This window comes from Amblyraja radiata, chromosome 28 (assembly GCF_010909765.2).
Source record: "Amblyraja radiata isolate CabotCenter1 chromosome 28, sAmbRad1.1.pri, whole genome shotgun sequence".
NCBI classification, from domain to species: Eukaryota; Metazoa; Chordata; class Chondrichthyes; order Rajiformes; family Rajidae; genus Amblyraja; species Amblyraja radiata.
The window spans coordinates 24138520-24157259 of NC_045983.1; the positions used below are offsets into that span (position 1 = coordinate 24138520).

General features: G+C 44.1%; 1 protein-coding gene across 1 annotated transcript in view; it reads right to left on the minus strand.

The window, feature by feature from the left end:
• Positions 1-18740, minus strand: part of rnf43 (ring finger protein 43) — a 180964-nt gene that overhangs the window by 13208 nt on the left and 149016 nt on the right. The window contains exons 3-5 of the mRNA XM_033046114.1: positions 8224-8298; positions 4814-4954; positions 495-596 (exon numbers count right to left, since the gene is read on the minus strand). Of these exons, the coding sequence (XP_032902005.1) occupies positions 495-596; positions 4814-4954; positions 8224-8298 (318 nt within the window). The remainder of the gene's footprint in view (positions 1-494; positions 597-4813; positions 4955-8223; positions 8299-18740) is intronic.

Genomic DNA, 18740 nt, shown 5'->3' on the forward strand with positions numbered 1-18740 from the left:
CGGGTACGTCGGAGCTCGGGGACGTCTCTTAGTAGTTAGTAATGCTAACGGCAGGTACTCGGGTAGACTCGCTAACGGCAGGTAAGCTCGGGAAGACTCGTGAAGATTTTCAACGTTGATAAATGTCCATGAGAGCCCCGAGTACTGACGAGCGGCCATTACCATAAATCTCTGAGTTCGAATCAGGGCAAACTCGGGAGGGCTCTTGGAATGAACTCGTACCGTGGGACAGGGCCATAAAGCAAACAATATTTTTTTAGATTCCCAGCACCAACATTGATTACCAATCCAAAGCCTTGGTGGTAATAACATAGTTAACAGCAGTGAAATGATTGCAGGGACTCATCTCATAATATGCCTCCAGAAACAAGACGCCTTTGTCACTATGATAACATTAGTAGAGAACTCCAAGGGATCACGTGTATAGGAGCATAATGATGCAAATCCAAAGCTAACTAATATCCAGACCAGCTCCAATCCAGAGCAACTCTCACCCGAGTTCGGTTCTGCTTGCACTTGATTCTCACGGCCAGGATCATGACAACCACTGAGAAAGCTACGATCAGAGTCATCAAGATTCCCACATCATAGGCTGGCTGCAGGGAGGAGAGCGAAAGAGCAATTATTACTGGTGAAAAAAAATGTTCTTTGACTTTTCATATAATAATATACCACACACAAGACAGGAGGTAACAGCACTAGAAATTATCTCAAGACTCCTTTCAGTGAAACCAGTTCTCGCTACAATTATACTTACACCATTTTAGGTAAATGTATGAAACCTTAAGTGTGTTGTTAAAACCTCTGTTACTTTGAAGTGAAATGTCAAGGAAGTAAGACAAGTCAATGGAAGGTAGGGCTGGGCGGTGCAGACACACAGCACTAAATGTCACAGGAGTGAAAACACGACCTGACGTGTTGTTCTCGGAGGAATCACAGCCTTTGTAATTCTCTTTCATTGGATGAGCGACTATATTTTTGTGTGCATTACAAATGACGAGGACAAAGTCAGAAAATTGTGATAGCGCAACTTAATTTAGTTTAGTTTAGTTTGGAGACACAGTGCGGAAACAGGCCCTAATCCGCGCCAACCAGCTATCCCTGCACACTAACACTATCCTACACGTGCCGTGAGTAATTACTCAGGGTAGGCAGTCAGTCGGCTTAAATTTTTTTTTTAAACCGCGCATGCGCAGATTGTTCTCCTCTCCGTAAAAATAAAGAATAAAAATAAAGTAAATAACAATTCAATTTGCCCAAGGCTTCCAAATCTCCTTCATTCTGAATTAATGAATGGGTGGGGGGTGGAGGGTGGTGGCAGGTGGAGAGATGGTGGGAAAAATGGGAGCACACCGGGACGTTGAATCAGTTGTGATCTTATTGAATGACAATACTAGTTCAAGGGACCAATTGGAGGGAGAGTTCCTTTCAGTGTGTGGTGAGTCTGGCCAGGGGTAAAGTTGCGGTGAGGGCAGGAGCGTTGAGAAGGAGGGGGTCGGGGATCATGCCAGCAACTCACTCACTCACCGTGCCGCGGCGCTCCAGGCGCGGAGCCACCGCATTGTGGGCCGGGAAGGGAAGTTGCTCGGGTGACTGCGAGCGGCCGCCGGGACCTCAGCGCTTCCTGCTGGCCCGCTCACCTCTGACAGTGCTCTCCGTCTGAACAGTGTGGGAACCAGCTCAAGAGCAAAGATCATAGAGCGGAGCGGGTCAGCGGGCGATGGATAACAGGACAGCGGGCAGTGGACATTCCTGTGTCAGTGCGAACAAGGGACCAATTGAGGTTACTCGCACTGACACATGGAGTAAGCTCCACCGCCCGCTGTCCTGTTATCCATCGCCCGCTGACCCGCTCTTGAGCTGGTTGCTGTTGCATGATCCCCGACCCCCTCCTTTTCAACGCTCTTGCCCTCCCGCAACGTTACCGCTGGCCAGACTCCCCACAAGCTGTGAAAGGCACTCTTCCCCCCCCCCCCCCCCCCCCCCCCCCAGTGACGCTGTCCTTCTGCAGCCACTTCCCACTTTACAGTCGCTTGTTCTGTGCATGCGCAGTACACAGCCCACGCTGCAAAGGCAGAATTTCAGCTGCCTTCAGCTCTGCTTGAAATTGACGGCTTGAAGCAGCGTCCACGGCACGTGGGCTGCTCACAGTTTCCCGTATTACATGTACTGCGCATGAAAGGCACCGAGAATTATGCCTTCCGATCTCTTAGGCATAAATTCTCCCTGCCTTTACTATTTATATTTAATAATAATCATTTTATAATTTTAGACAGGATAGGCAGTGCCTACCTTGCCTACCCTGATGGCACGTGCCTGTCCTACACACACTAGGGACAATTTACAATTATACCAAGCCAATTAACCTACAAACTTGTACGTCTTTGGAGTGTGGGAGGAGACCGGAGATCCCGGAGAAAACCCACACAGGTCACATGAACACACAAACTCCGTACAGACAAGCACCCGCAATAAGGATTGAACCGGGGTCTCTGGCGCTGTAATGCAGCAACTCTATCTCTGCGCCACCGTGCCGCACTTTGAAAATGTGATCGACCAACTTCATCATCACCTTTATCATTAGATTTCAGGGGGAAAAAAATCTACAAAATCAGGGCATAGTTTCTACGATAATGATTTGCCACAAGAGCCTCCATGTACATTCCCTGTTGCTACAAGCAGCCTGTTACATGTTCCCATCCACTGTACTGCTTTGTGTTGAGGAATTTACTGCATAATAAAATTGAAATAAAGGAATAGCTCTGTCCAAATCATTGGATTTGGTAAGACCGGTAAGACAATATAATACAATAAAAGGAAGTGATAAGAACTGGCTGCGTTGACTCGCTTGAAGGGTGATCACAGAGAGGAAGGAGATAGCACATTTAAATTTAAAGCAGTCAAATCTTTGCACAGATATATCTTTAATCAGATATGACACCATCCCTCCCATACTACCCATCTCCAATACGGTTTAAATACACAGAGTTTGTGCATAGTCATCCATGCCTCAGCCTTCAAATCCCTTCTGCCCATCTAGGATCTCTAAGTACTCAGTAACTAGTAGGGTATTGTAGCCTCTGTTGAGCATCACAGGCACAAGATGTGGCTACACAAATATAAGCTATGAAAAGGTATGAAGTTATGCTCATTTTCTCTGGAAGAAGGTAAGCTAATTAAAGTTTTTGAGATTACAACAGGAATTTACAAAATCGCTGCAGGTGTATTGTTCAAGGTGGTGAATAGTTTACATACCAAGGGGCCCAGGTTAAGAATAACATGCGCTTGTACAAGCTCCACAAAGGGGAAGGGGAAGGGAGCAGACATTGAGAAGGATTTTGTTTGAAGGTGGATGAAGACTGAAAACAAGCCAGGAAGGTTTTAAGAGGAGAATTTAAAAAAGGCACAAAATGCTGAAGAGAACACTATGAGCCAGGCAACATCTCTGGAGCACAGGGTGTCAGGGGTTAAGGGGAGAAGGCAGGAGAATGGGGTTGAGAGGGAAAGATAGATCAGCCATGATTGAATGATGGTGTAGACTCGATGGGTCAAATGGCCTAATTCTGCTACTATAACTTGTGGACGTATGGACTTCAGTGGAAATGCTGCCAGATCAGGAACTTGATGAACAATGAGCAACTCATGATGTAATTCAATGTCTTGCCTTACTTAAAGGCAGGCCACAAATGGCAGCACGGTGGCGCAGCGGTAGAGTTGGAGCGCCGGAGACCCGGGTTCGATCCCAACTACGGGTGCTGTCTGTACGGAGTATGTATGTTCTCCCCGTGACCGCATGGGTTTTCTCCAAGATCTTCGGTTTCCTCCCACACTCCAAAGACGTACAGGTTTGTAGGTTAATTGGCTTGGTGTAAATGTAAACTGTCCCTAGTGTGTAATGTGTGGAGATCGCTGATCGGTGCGGACTCGGTGGGCCGAAGGGCATGTTTCCGCGCTGTATCTCTAAAACCGAAACTAAAAAACACTAAAGATGGCCAGAACATTTTTTTTTTTTTAAAGATGTGATGAGAGATGGATGAATTGAGAGGATCACATCGGCATATGATGTTAACATGCTCTGCCTGTTTACTCTACTCATCACCAGCTGGCAATTCTATGATCCAAGGAGAACATGTGGGAAATGGATTTGTTAAATATTAAATGTGGAACCTCAGCAGCGCAATGGAGCCTCACTGTCAGGAGGTTCACGTTATTCTCCTCAATAAATGGATACGATTTCAGGACGTACTCTCAGTGGGATGAATAGAGAAGGCTCTTTGTTTAGCGTAAAGTGCTCTCAGCCTGCAGTCACATTTCCTACCCCAAACTTATTCCCAGATATATTTAGCTTTACGACTTTCCATTGAAAAACATAATTACCAAGGAGTTATTTTGAGGCTGCATGTACTGAAAGACCCCAGGAAATGTCCATCCACATGTCTGCTGTCCTATAATTAGTTCGGTAAAACCATTAACTGTATCCAACGCTTTAACAAAAAACGCAAATCTTTCAGAAGAGGTTTTGAAAGACGTTAAGCAGCTGCCCTCACTCCCATCTGTTCACTTCTCCCACCCACCCATCTCTGTGATCACTACGCAAATCGCTGAACATGAATTTTGAATATATACCCTAATGACTAAGTCCAACTGCAAGACAATTAATCTCAAGGTATCCTATGTGAAAGCGACAAGTGTAAGCAGCTCAGCCATTTGGGCAATAGTCAGAAAATACATTGAGAATGGTGAAATGAAAAGTCCCTGCTTTATCAACACGAGTTGAAGGAATTAATTGAGGTTTAGTTAAAACAAGACTTACCCGACCCACCAAGTTATTCTTCACGTGAATCTTGACCACTGCTTCACCAATGGTGTTGATGACATTCATTAGCTGGGCAGCATCCAGGCCTCGGATCAGGATAACGGGACGAGGCAACAGATCTTCTGGGTTCTGTTTGAGCTGGAAGTAGGAAGATGAAGCCACGTGAAGGAGCATTTCACTGGAGGGCTCAGGAATGGCTGCAGTGCCCAACAATAATCACATGACGTTAAAATGTCATCAACCAAAAATAGCTGACCTGTAAAAGGCTTTGTGATTTTTCAGTACCTCGACACAAGGATTCACGAAGCAAAAAGTGCACAGAGCTTACATCAAGGGGTACATGGTACAAAACACAGTTAATGTTTGCCATGTATTTAGTTTTATAATGGAATTTATTCATATTCCCTACAAAACATGACAGATAAGGAGGATTCAACTGACAATGAATGAAACAAGTAAAGCTCAAGTAAGGGGGAGGCAAGGGGGAGGGATGGAGAGGGGGGGATGGAGAGGGGGGGATGGAGAGGAAGGAGGAGAGGGGGGAGAGGGCCCTTCCTCTGCCACCCACCCCTATCTGCACCCCTCCCTCTCTGCCCCTCCCTCCCTCTCTGACCCCCCCCCCCCTCCCTCTCTAGGTCATGGTGAATATTGGGACCTATGGGTGAGTGGTGTAGCATTGCGTTCTAGTTCAAGCCCTCCCCGGTGACGCTGCCCCTACCCCCCCCCCCCATCCCTCAATCTCTACCCCCCTCCCTCTCCACCCTCCCCCCTCCCTCTCTACCCCCCCCCCTCTCCACCCCCCTCCCTCTCCCTCTCTACCCCCCTCCCTCTCCCTCTCTACCCCCCTCCCTCTCCCTCTCTACCCCCCTCCCTCTCCACCCTCCCCCCTCCCTCTCCCTCTCTACCCCCCTCCCTCTCCACCCTCCCCCCTCTCTAGCCGTGCCTGCACAGTTGGGGGTTATACGTGTGTGGTAGGGCGGGGGATGGGATAAAAGGAGCGAATGAATAATATTAATATAATATCAAGGGGGGGGGGGTTAGTGTGTGTGTGTGATGCCAAAGGCTGACCCCCCGCAACCGCTCGCTGAGGGGACGGGACCCAACGGCCCCCCCTTGGTCTAGTTATTAATAATAATCGCTCCATCTTCCATGTAAACCTCTGCCTTAGTCTTTTAACATTAGGTTTTGTAAACTTCACACATCACTGGTGATCTGCTTCAACACATTCAATCCGTACTTGCCTTGTTTTTAGCTTTATAAGCCTGAGCAATGTTTTGGGTCTGTATTGATTCTTTACATGTCACAAGATGTTTGGCAATATTGATCTGGGAAACTTGTCTATTTTAGTGAAATGCTCAAATATCAGAGGCCATATTTAAACATCACAATAATAAAATGAGTGAAATCAAGTCTATTTCTGAACAATTATTGAAATGTTGCCACGCATCCTTTACTGTAGCCCAATTGTCCGATTTATAATTTTCTCAGTTTAAATGCTGAGCTATCGAGTGCGGGTAGGCGGATATAAATCCAGGAGATGAGGTGGGGAGCTGGTGGGCATTTGAGAGAGAATAGGTTACAAGGAAATAAATGGTTAGGACAGATGGAAATGGCGTAGACTTGAAGGACCAAAATACTTCCTTCTATATATTAAGGAAATACGATGTGAAATTAGGACATTGATCCAGACTGGATCTAACTGGAGCCAAAGCCTTATAGATAGAAGTAACTGAAGGTTGTGGTGAATATGTGCAACTGAACTTTGGACAAAGGACAGCGCCTTTGGCCATTTACCATCATCTTTTCATAAAGAATTCTCTGATGTTCATTGCTACTACATGATTAATTTTAGTTTCTCATCTGAAAGTCATGTGCCTGTGTCAGATTTAAAATAGTTTGTACCAAATTTACCGTCAACCAGATGGCCTGCAGCATGAAGTGTTTGGACTCTTAGCGTGGGTGGAGAAAACAGTTTTGCCATTATAGAAAATTATAGATCCACTCTGTACATTACTGTCAAATTTAAATTATCTATGGGTTGTTTGTCCGTTTGGTCCTTAGCACACCAGAAGCCAATTAACCTCAACAAAATCCCTTTTAATGAATAGCTGATTATTCTAATCCTATTTATTTTTGATCTCTGAAACAAAATTGTGGCTTTCTTTGAACTAGTCACATTTTCCTGTTTGACTGAATGATTTTTAAATACCAGCACACTGAAGAAAGCTTAATTCTGTTCAATCGAGGCCATGTATCAATATTCAAGAATAAAGTTTGGATGGCTGAACCCATTTAATATCATTCACGGCCTGCTATTTTATAGAATCACTTCCAGAACAAAGTAAACATGCTTAAACATTCCCATACATTAAACAGCTTATATCAGAAATTGTACGCCTCACCAAATTGTACATCAATAGATGTACAGCTAATTGCCCAATGGATTCAAAACTGGATGTTTCATTCTTTGTTGAAAAGTACAAAGAGATAGTATCACGGGCATGTCTTAAGTGCACAATGCAAGCTAAAAGTTAGGTGCAGTATTGAGGGGATGCCGTTCAGTTATAAACCACCATTCCTTAATTCCTTGATTAATTGTCCTCATTCCTTAAATTAGATCTGAAAATATAAATGAGATATAACTTCTTTATATTTATTCATTCTTGAGATGTGGGGTTTTGCTTCGTTATCCACTTCTAATTAACCTCATAAGGTTGGCAGTAGTCTTCAGATGATGCAGTTGGTACACCCATTTTATTAGATAGGTTCTCCCAAGATCTTGATTGCACAATAATGAAGGAGTAGGCATCTATTTCCAACGTGGAGGCTTGTGCTTGTGGTTCCTGCTGTTCTTGTTGATCCAGATGATAAAGAGTGAGGCTTTGGGAGAGGCAGTTGGATTAGTGAACATCCTTTGCTTCACCACTGGCTGCTTATTTTCCCTCTAATATTATGGAGATAAAATGCCTCCCATCTCCATCTCAGCAACCGTGTTCATTAATTTTATTGCTGGTCAATCACTTACATGCAAAGATTGATGCGCTCGCAGTTAAGCATTTGGGATGATAGCAGGAAGGACATTACTGCGTGGGCATCATAGATGGGAAATCGCACAATGATGAAAAGGACAGTCACGAATTATGACCACAATCTTGCTGTTGGGAGTAAAAAGATTAATTGTCCCTGCTACTTTGAGGGGTGGTGGGCTTTAATGGAACATTGTCTTTGCTCTAAACTATTCCTGTGTCATACAAAGGTAAACAAAAAGCTGGAGAAGCTCAGCGGGTGAGTTTCTCCAGCTTTTTGTCTACTTTCGATTTTTCCAGCATCTGCAGTTCTTTCTTAAACAACCCATGTCATACAGTTCTGTTGTTGTTGAGGACAGTAATGCAGAATTACATCCTTACCTGACCCACCGCACTTGAATCATCAGTTACATCAAAGATCACTGCTGTGGCACCTCTCTGAATAGCAAACTTGGCCTGCAGGTAAAAAGAGACAACCCTGTAAATTAGTGCACAGACAAGACTGGCTGCTCTTTTCACAAACCAGGATGTTTCTTAATGGCAGATCCCAGCATCTGCAGTTCCTTCTGTATTTAATTCTGGTTGATTGTCTCACAAATGTATGGTATTCTGGAACTTTACCAGGAGGACACAAAGTGCTGGAGTAACTCAGCGGGTCAGGCAGCATCTCTGGCGAAAATGGATAGGTGACATTTCGGGTCAGGACCCTTCTTCAGTTGCAAAATGTCAACCTTGAACAAGTTCACCTCCAATCACTGAAGAAGGGTCCCTATCCATGTTCTCCAAGGATGCTGCCTGATTTGCTGAGTTACTCCAGCATTTAATATCCTATTTTGTAAACCAGCATCTGCAGTTCCTTGTTTCTACCTGGATAATGAAGCTATGGCCAAACTACTAACAATGCGCTAATCAATAGCCAACAACAGGCACAAACATCAGACAATGCGGTGCATTAATGTAGACACAGCAATGTGAGCAGATGTATTTTTATGGGGAGAGTGATACGGCAGGTGGGTTTTGCATGAAACAGCAGTGAGGATTTATGACAAAATGGGTCATCAAAAGTGCAGCAGATTTACAGATAATAATCTGGGATTTGGGACAATACAACTAGTCGTAGTACTGCTGACCACAAACACCGCCAGATTACTGTAAAAAAGAACTTGACATGGCTAATCAGTATCCTTTGTAAAGGAAATCTGCTATCCTTACCTAGTCTGGCCTGAACGCGACCAGATCCAACTAGATAATTAACTCTTATGTGTCCCCCTGAAAGCCACAATTTTTCATGGTGAAACAAGGGCAATTATAGCCAATCTTGCCAGCCACACCCATATCCCCAAAAGTATCCTGTTCTCAGTGTTGGAATTGGGTGTTTGCACGTCAAATTTACAAAAAAAAAATCAAATGTTGCAAATTCTTAAAATATATCGACTTCAGAATTTTGGAAGGCTGATTATCATTTGAGCAAGAACTTGCTTTCTTTAAGTATCCCCTCCTCAATCCCAATTTTAATCTGTATTTATTCCAATTATCCAAAGTAACTTGTATACATGAAACAGCATTCAGTGGCTCTATTTATATTTTGCTAAGATTCAGAAGACCTACTGTACTGTAGGGGGTGCTAATAGTCTACCATTGACACTGCACTCTACAATTTAACAGTGTGAAAGATAATTACAGAGCTCTCCATAATCACGCAGCACTCACAACAGTGTTGTAACCAGCAGAGAGATAGAAAAAGTGGTTATTAGCTGCAAAAGGAAAACAAAAATTCAACAACATCCAAGATACAATCGTATAAAGAGCTCCACAGTTAGACAGAATTATTGTACACAAGTCTACAATGCAAATTTGTTCAGACACTGTAAAAGTGACACATGTTGCTCTACAATTTGCAACCCCAAAATGTCATAATGCATAGATCTCAACTACCTAATGACATTCAGTGACAAACTCAAATTTTTAGTTTTAGTTTTCCACACAGCGTGGACACAGGCTCTTCAGCCCACCGAGTCCGCGCTGACCAGCAATCCCCGCACATTGCCATTATCCTACACACACAAGGGACAATTTTTACATTTACCAAGCCAATGAACCTACAAACCTGTACGTCTTTGGAGTGTGGGAGGAAACCGATCTCGGTGAAAACCCATGCAGGTCACGGGAAGAACATACAAACTCCGTACAGACAGCACCCGTAGTCGGGATTAAACCTTGGTCTCTGGCACTGCAAGCGCTGTAAGGCAGCAACTCTACTGCTGCGCCACCGTGCCGCCCGTGACACAATCAGACAAATTAAAAGATATTGTTGTGGAAATGTAACAAAACTTGCTCATTGATCACTTATGCAGCTTGCCAAGTACATGAATAAGCTTCGTAGAAACTAGGAACTGCAGATGCTGGTTTACAAAACAAAAAGACACATTGTGCTGGAGTAACTCAGTGGGTCAGGCAGCCATCCCTGGTGAACATGTATAGGTGATGATTCGGATCAGGACCCTTCTTCAGGCTGGTTGTAGCGAGAGGGCGAAGGATACCAGAAGAGAGGGCAGCTTTTCCACAGTTTATTTTGTAATGTATCTCAATGTACCTGTAGAGTGCTGAGACAAACATATAGACCGGATCAGAATTTCAGAGGATTCCTCGTGAAATCTGAATTAGACGAAATAGTTGGGAAATGAGAGAATAAGAAAAGTTCTTTATTGTAAAATATCTTTTCCTGCAGTAAGTTTTTTTTAAATATCATGAATCTTTGTTGGTTGTTAAGCTGGAAAGAAGGGATCAATATTTATTTCTTGCCTATTATTAAGGTTTGATACCTTAAGTTGCTTCCTCGAGTCTATTTCATTGTGGTTGTTACTGTAGATTGAGTAAGCTTTTAGGTTAGCCGCTCCAACAGGGAACTCCTGAGGCAGACTCCATGTTTTGCTAACATTTTGAGGAACGTTCCAGCTTCTTTGTAGACTTCCAAAATCTTCACCCAGGTTCCACTGGAGACAACTTTTAAAATGCAGCCTGTAATGGTATCTTCTAATGACTGGAACCCATTCAGAACAGCTGCATAAAACTCTCAGTCTGCACTCAACTTGCCAAGCAGTTCACCCCAAACCGCAAAAGAAAGTGAGCACACACACAGTTGATGCTACTGAACTTGAAAACCTGTAAATGGTGTTAAACCATTCGTTTTTGCTACACTTTTCCGTGGTGCTTCGGTGTTGAAGACATTTGCCAAAAGTTATAATTCACCCTTCAATTGTGATATTCTGTATCTGCACCTGAAATACAGAGGAATCATGTTCTCGTATCTCAAACATCTTCCCCCTTTCCTGGAGGTTACGGACTCCTCCACCATTGATGCCACTTGGAGATCTCCAGGTAAATCTTCCCATTCTGGTGAGATTTTTTTCTGAATACTATTCCAGTGTGGCTACAAAACACCGTGTCCTTTCAAATAGAATCTGCTGGGTGAACACGAATAGGAACGATGTCAGTTTTGCAAGAGGTGACTTTAAACTGATCTATTTGGTTGGCCATTCAATTCAGCAAGAATGATATATTCAGGATGGATGAGGTTTTATTTCCAGAAGCAGCCTACTTTTTCTTCAAAGAAACTTTTCAGGAATTCTCCAATTTGTTGGGATTCGCCACACAAAAGAAAGTCTTGTAATCCACAAATGCCATTGGAGTGCTGATTCAAACGGAAAATAATGGCCTCGCCAAAGAAAAACAACAATGCAGCATCTCAAAGTCAACTGTTGTCAACTCTGAGGGGAGTCCTCCTACAACAGAGAACTTCACGGGGTGGAAGATTGCAACCTTCACGTGGTCCGCCCTGTTTCGACTAATGCAATCAAGTCGACGTGCACAAATGGAAGATCAAATAGAACAAGTTGTCCAACAACTTTAGGCTACGCACGCCACACGAAAGAAGAAGAAGAGAACTTCACATTAGGTAGACCCAAAGTGCTGGACTAACTTTGCAGGTCAGGCGAACGAGGATGGGTGAAGTTTTGGGTTGGGACCCTTCTTCAAACTCCAATCTGAAGAAAGGTCCCAACGCGAAACATCATCCAACCTTTTTCTCCAGAGATGCACCCTGACCTGTTAAGTTACTCCAGCACTTTGTGTCTATCTTTGGTACGTACCAGCATCTGCAGCTCCTTTCCACACACTTTACATTAGGGGGCAGAGCTATTTTCACTGAAGGATTCCTTTAAGGTAATTCTAGCTCTTTGTGATCTGAGAGCTTCAGCTGAGACCAATGATTAGAGACCTCAGTGACCTCTAACAGTGCTTCTGGCTCATGCATGTCAGGAAAGGTATTAAAGTTCGGTAAGAAGAACTTGCTTGGAACCACACATACCAGTCATGGTAACCGCAGCCTTGGGGGTCAAAGGCCATCAAGCTGATAGACACAGTCCTCAGGAGAGGGCTCATTGTAACAACTGCAATAGGTGCTTGAGTGACAATATCAGCCAAGGCATTGATTGTAATCGTTTCTCCTGTGATTAAATAAGCAGCCTTTCAAATTCTTCATTTTGCTAATTCCACCATGGATTCCCCTCCCACCCTCAGGACAAGACCCCAAAAGGAAGTGCGGGACCCACACATTTGACATTGCTTAACTCGGGAATGTACAAATTGCGCAGTAACTGCTGATGGTTCAACAGGTTTTCAATTAAGTCTCAATCACTTCAGCACGTTTTCGTGCAAGAATCTGTTAGCCTGCAAGGGTAAAGGGAGAGTTAGCTGGAGTCACCTCAGCCATCCAAGAAGCCTTTGAGAGTGTAGTTGTGGTTTGACTGTTCCAGGCAAAATCCAGAAATAACATAAACAATGACTATTGGAAATACAATATCAATAAAAAAAGAATTGTAGGATATAGTTTAGCTTTAGAATAGTTTAGACATGCAGCATGGAGAGAGGCCTTTGGCCCACCAAGTCCAGGCTGACCATTGATCACCTATTCACGCTAGTTCAGTTATCCCACTTTCTCATTCACTCGCTACAGACTAGGGCAACTGACAGAGGGACAATTAATCTACAAACTCGCACGTCTTTGGAAAGTGGGAGGAAACCAGAACACCAGGAGGAATCCCACGCTATCACTGGAAGAACGTGCAAACTCCACCCAGAGAGCAGTAGAGGTCAGGATCGAACACAGGTGTCCGGCGCTGTGAGGGAGCAGACCTACCAGCTGCACCACTGTGCTGCCTTTATGGGGTGATGATCATTTAAGACAAAACAACTGGTTACGTTTAGAGGCCTTTGTTGTGGGGACAGGGAAACACAAGTCAAGTGAATTGATTAGTTCTGATGAAGAGTTCCCTCCTCTCCCCAAATTTGTAACCTGGCTTTTTGCTTCCAGATTTTGACAGAGACGCAGTGTTATGTCCTGTGTTTTGAAACCCATGACTCGTGCTACAACTTTTTGTCCTTTGTAGTAGGGGCAGTCACACACTTTTTTGCTAAAAGGTCATGACCTCTCCACTCTAGTTGAAAGCAATGCATTTCAAAGGTGGTGATCACCTGAAGCACTGCTTCTCCGCAAACACGCTGCAGCGCATCTCGCCTTTTCATCCCACAGCTTAAGCTGCTCCTTTCACATTAAACATTTATTTACTCTGAACACCTGACCCTCAGGGTTTTTCTCCCATTATTTTCTTTGGTAGGAGTTCATCGAGAAACCAGTGCGAATGCTTCCCAGCAAACCGTTTACCAAATCGAGCGGCTGCCTTGTAAGTAGAGTTGACAGAAGCTCCACTCCACATTAGGGCAGATCTGCAAGGGCAGGGTGCAGAAGAGGTTGATCAGAATACTGCCCGGTTTAGAGGATATTAGCGACTAGGAGAGGTTGGACAGACTTGGATTCCTTTTTTGGGGAGTGCCGCAGGTTGAGGGGAAGAACTGATAAAAGTATATTACGTTATGAAAGGCATAGATAGGATAGACAGTCAGAATCTTTCCTCAGGGTGAAAATGCCAAACGACAGAGCATAGCTTATATATGATAGGGGAAATGTTTAAAGGAGATGTACATGGCAAGTTGTTTTGTTTTACACAGAGGGTAACGGGAGCCTAGAACGCACTGCCAGGGATGATAGCGGAAGCAACTACTATAGTAGCATTTAAGAGGTTTTTAGATAACACATAGATATGCAGGGAATAGACGGGTATGGAACATGTGCAGGCAAGTGGGATTAGTTCATCTTGGCGTCATGTTCGTCATTGATATTATGGACAAAAGGACCTGTTCCAGTGCTCTATAGTTTTGTTCTATGTTGTATATCACCAGAGTGCTGCACAGTTTGGTGAGGCTCAATGTGTGTGGACACCCAAGAATTTCTGAAGGGATTCAAAGCATGAAAGATCAATTCTTAAAGAGAGAAGCGTGTTAATTTGTATCATAGTTATACATGAAGGCCCTTTGGCCCATTAAATCTGCGCTGACTCATTAACTCATTTTAACTTATCAAACTCAAATCCCAATTTGATCCAACATTCCCTTTAGGACCACTCAGATTTTACCATTCACCGACACACCAGTGGTCAATTAATCTACCAACCCACACGTATTCTGAATGTAGGAGGAAACCCACAAGAACCTGCAAACTCCACACAGACAGCACCGAATATCAGGATTGAATCTGGGCCTCTGATGTTGTGAGGAGCAGCTCTATTAGCTGTGCCATTGTGACTCCCTCTATTTTTTAATATGAGTGTTGACAGTGCCAGGAAATTTAGAAAATCCATTTGAGAAATCCATCAGCAGCTTCAAGCACACCACCCGAGATAAAACCTAGTGTAGTGCAGGCTCTAATTTCTGCAATGTTCTGACAATGAGGCTTCAGTCTTCAAAGAGAATAATGGGCTGTCTAACAATCAGAAGCTCAAACAATAGGTTCTATTTACCCATTTCTTACATATCTCATTGAATCTTGGTCTGATGATATGCAAAACTCAATTTTTATTTGGTCACTTAAATGGATCAAATCTTAGATCAGAACACCATGTTTAATAATCAAAAGTGAGATCTATATAATGTGGATTTAAATACCTCCGCATGATGCCACACAATGTTTTCAGTGTTGGCTGTTAATGTATAGCACAGGGCAGCCTTCCCTTCCGCTTCAATGTGAGTTCCCAGTTTCCTTAACTGGGCAGCCACTCTAATTTACAGCCAGTGCCAAGTTAAAGACAATTCTGTGCTGTGCCCATGATTTAGTGGTGAGTTACACCCTCATTCTCAAACTCCTTCTGCCCAAGAGAAAGACTGTTCTCCACTGTTGTGGCTGGCTATGAATGCAGCTTCGGGAGGCGAGATTCATTGTCCCCTTGAAAATCACCTTGCCCCACTGACCCTTCCAACTCAGTTTGGAATAGATAGGATAAATGCAGAGTCTTTAAAGCAGGGTAGGGGAATCAAAAAGCAGTGGACACAGGTTTAAGGTGTGAGGGGAAAGATTTAATAGTTACTTCTAGTTTACTTTTTCAGCTAGAGGGTGTCAGGTATATCTGAGTAGGGATGTCGTACACATAGGAATGGTTCTTGGACAGGAATTGCAACCTGCAATTAATAGAGCAGTGACAAAATGATTGCACAAATTGAGGTTAGTTGATAACATACCTATTACAACATTCACGTCAGATACCACTGTTAGTGACTAGTGGGGAGCCACAAGGCTCTGTGCTAGGACCCCAGTTATTTACAATATATATTAACAATTTAGATGAGGGAATTAAATGAAACATCTCCAGGTTTGGAGATGACACAAAGCTGGGTGGCAGTGTGAGCTGCAAGAAGGATGCTATGAGGCTGCAGCATGACTTGGATAGGTTAGGTGAGTGGGCAGATGCATGGCAGATGTGGTATAATGTGGATAAATGAGGTTATCCACTTTGGTGGCAAGAACAGGAAGACAGATTATCTGAATGGTGTCAGATTATAAAAGGGGAGGTGCTACGGGACCTGGTGTGCTTGTACATCAGTCACTCAAAGTAAGCATGCAGGTACAGCAGGCAGTGAAGAAAGCTAATAACATGTTGGCCTTCATTGCGAGAGGATTTGAGTTTATGAGCAAGGAGGTCCTCCTACTGTAGTTGTACAGAGCCCTGGTGAGACCACACCTGAAATAGTGTGTGCAATTTTGTTCTCCTAATTTGAGGAAGCGTAGGTTCAGCAGGTTAATTTCCAGCATGGTGGGACTGACACAAGATGAAAGAATGGGTCGACTGAGCTTGTATTCACTGGAATTTAGAAGGATGAGAGGGTATCTTATAGAAACATAAAATTCTTCAAGGAATTTTAGGTTAGATGCAGGAAAAAATGTTCCTGATGTTGGAGGAGTCCAGAAGCAGGCCATTTAGGATTGAGATGAGGAAAAACCTTTTCACCCAGAGTTGCGAATCTGTGGAATTATCTGCCACAGAAGACAATGGAGGCCAATGGATATTTTCAAGAGAGAGTTAGATTTAGCTCTTAGGGCTAAAGGAATTAAGGAAAAAGCAGGAACGGGGTACTGATTTTCGATGATCAGACATGGTAATATCGAATGGCGGTGCTGGCTCAATGGGCCGAATGGCCTTTTCCTGCACCTATTTTTCTATGTTAGGGCAGAAATTCTGAAAAGGTGAATACAAGTGGCAGACAGTGGCTGTGGGTGTGGCCAAGGAAGTTGCTAAGAACGAACCATCAGCTCTACCAATATATTACTGATCAAGCAGTGAGTATCAACACTGGCCACCAAGATTCAGCAAATCCTGAGACTGACACCACCTAAATTCAGTGCTAGTATCATAGAATATCATAGCTAGTATCCCTGTGGCAGGGATTCCACAAATTCACAACTCTCTGGGTGAAAAAGTTTTTCTCACCTCAGTCTTAAATGGCCTCCCCTTTATTCTAAGACTGTGGCCCCTGGTTCTGGACTCGTCCAACATTGGGAACATTTTTCCTGCATCTAGCTTGTCCAGTCCTTTTATAATTTTAAAGGTTTTTATAAGATATCCCCTCATCCTTCTAAACTCCAGTGAATACTAGCCTAGTGTTTTCAATCTTTCCTCATATGACAGTCCCGCCATCCCAGGAATCAATCTTGTGAACCTACGCTGTACTCCCTCAATCACAAGGATGTCCTTCCTCAAATTATAGAGGTGTACAAAATCATGAGAGGAATAGGTTGGGTAGATGCACACAGTCTTTTGCCCAGAGTAGGGGAATCGAGGATCAGAGGACATAAATTCAAGATGAAGGGGAAAAGATTGAATAGGAATCCGAGGGGTAACTTTTTCACCCAAAGGGTGGTGGCTGTATGGGTCAAGCTGCCAGAAGAGGTAGTTGAGGCTGGGATTATCCAATCGTTTAAGAAACAGTTAGACAGGTACATGGATAGTACAGGTTTGGAGGGATATGGACCAAGCGCAGGCATGTGGGATTAGTGTAGCTGGGACATTGTTGGACGGTGTGGGAAAGTTGGGCCGAAGGGCCTGTTTCCACGCTGTATCACTCTATGACTCTATTAGAGGTTGGGCAGGTTAGGACTTTATTCCTTGGAGCGCACAAGGCTGAGGGATGATATTATAGTGGTGTATAAAATCACAATGGAAATAGATAGTGTGAATGCACAGAGTATTTTTCCCTAAGGATAGAGAAATTATAAACTAGAGAGTAGAGGTTTAAAGTGCGAGGGTGATTTAATAAGAATCCAAGGGGCAATTTTTTCACGCACAGCATGGCTGGCACGTGGAACACACTGCCAGAGGAAGTATATGCGATAAATAAAAAAACATTTAAAAAATATCTGGATATGTGCGTGGAGAGGTAAGGTTTAAAAAATAAGAGCCAAACATGGGTGAAAGCGACCAGCTTAGATGGGGCATCTTGGGCAGCAAGGATGAGATGGGCCAAAGGGTCTGTATTCCTCAAACCAATGACAGTCAACATTTTATTATAGCCCGTCACTCCAAGATCACTAGCTCACCGTCCATCCCCTCTGGAAATAAAGCGTAATGATGACAGGTACAGGCTCATTGTCTCCGACAATCTCTGGTTGCTGGCCTCTCATGACCAGTCAGTAATTAACATATACACAAGACTAAAGGGCCTGTCCCACCAGCATGCGATAGCATGCGTCTAGCGCGATCAAACGTGGTCGCTTGAGGCGTACGGCCTCACGGGGCCGGTCCCACTTCGATCGGCGGAGACGTATGGAGTTTTGCGGGGCTGGTCCCGACAACGCGCGGGGCTCCGAAAATCTTGCACTGTTCGAAAATTCCACGCGCCAACAGCCTGTCAGCCCGCAGGCGCATTGAGGGCGTACGCGTCGTCTCGATGGGCATATGCAGCGTCTCGACGGGCATACGCAGCGTCTCGACGACGTACGCAGCGTCTTGATGGCGTACGCCTAGCACGTGGCGTTGCGCGATGACGTCATCGCCCGGCGTGCCGTTGCACGATTATGTCACCGCCCGACGCCGTGCGACGTCCAAATGCAGTCGGCCCGCCTCCTGCCCAGCTGATTGGTTAGTTTTACGTAAATTGCGTCACGCGCGAACTTAGCACGTACATACCGCGAACTCCGCTGCCGTTTGGTCGCACTAGACGCATGCAATCGCATGCTGGTGGGACAGGCCCTTAAGGCTACAGACAATCCCAATGAAATAGCAACAGAGGTGATAGGCAAAGGAAACCTCCAAATTAAAGAAAAGTTCCTATCATTGTTAACACTTAAAAAAGAATCATGGAGTGGAACTTGTTCCAAGGGTAGTATGGGTGCTTGGCTTCTAATGCAGGGACAAAGCCCATTTACAGTATTTAAAGTAGCTGGAAATCAGCCAGTTCTGGTTCTCTTGGACTTCCTTCAAAGAATTGTTACAGACTTTCTACAAGTTAGTTTA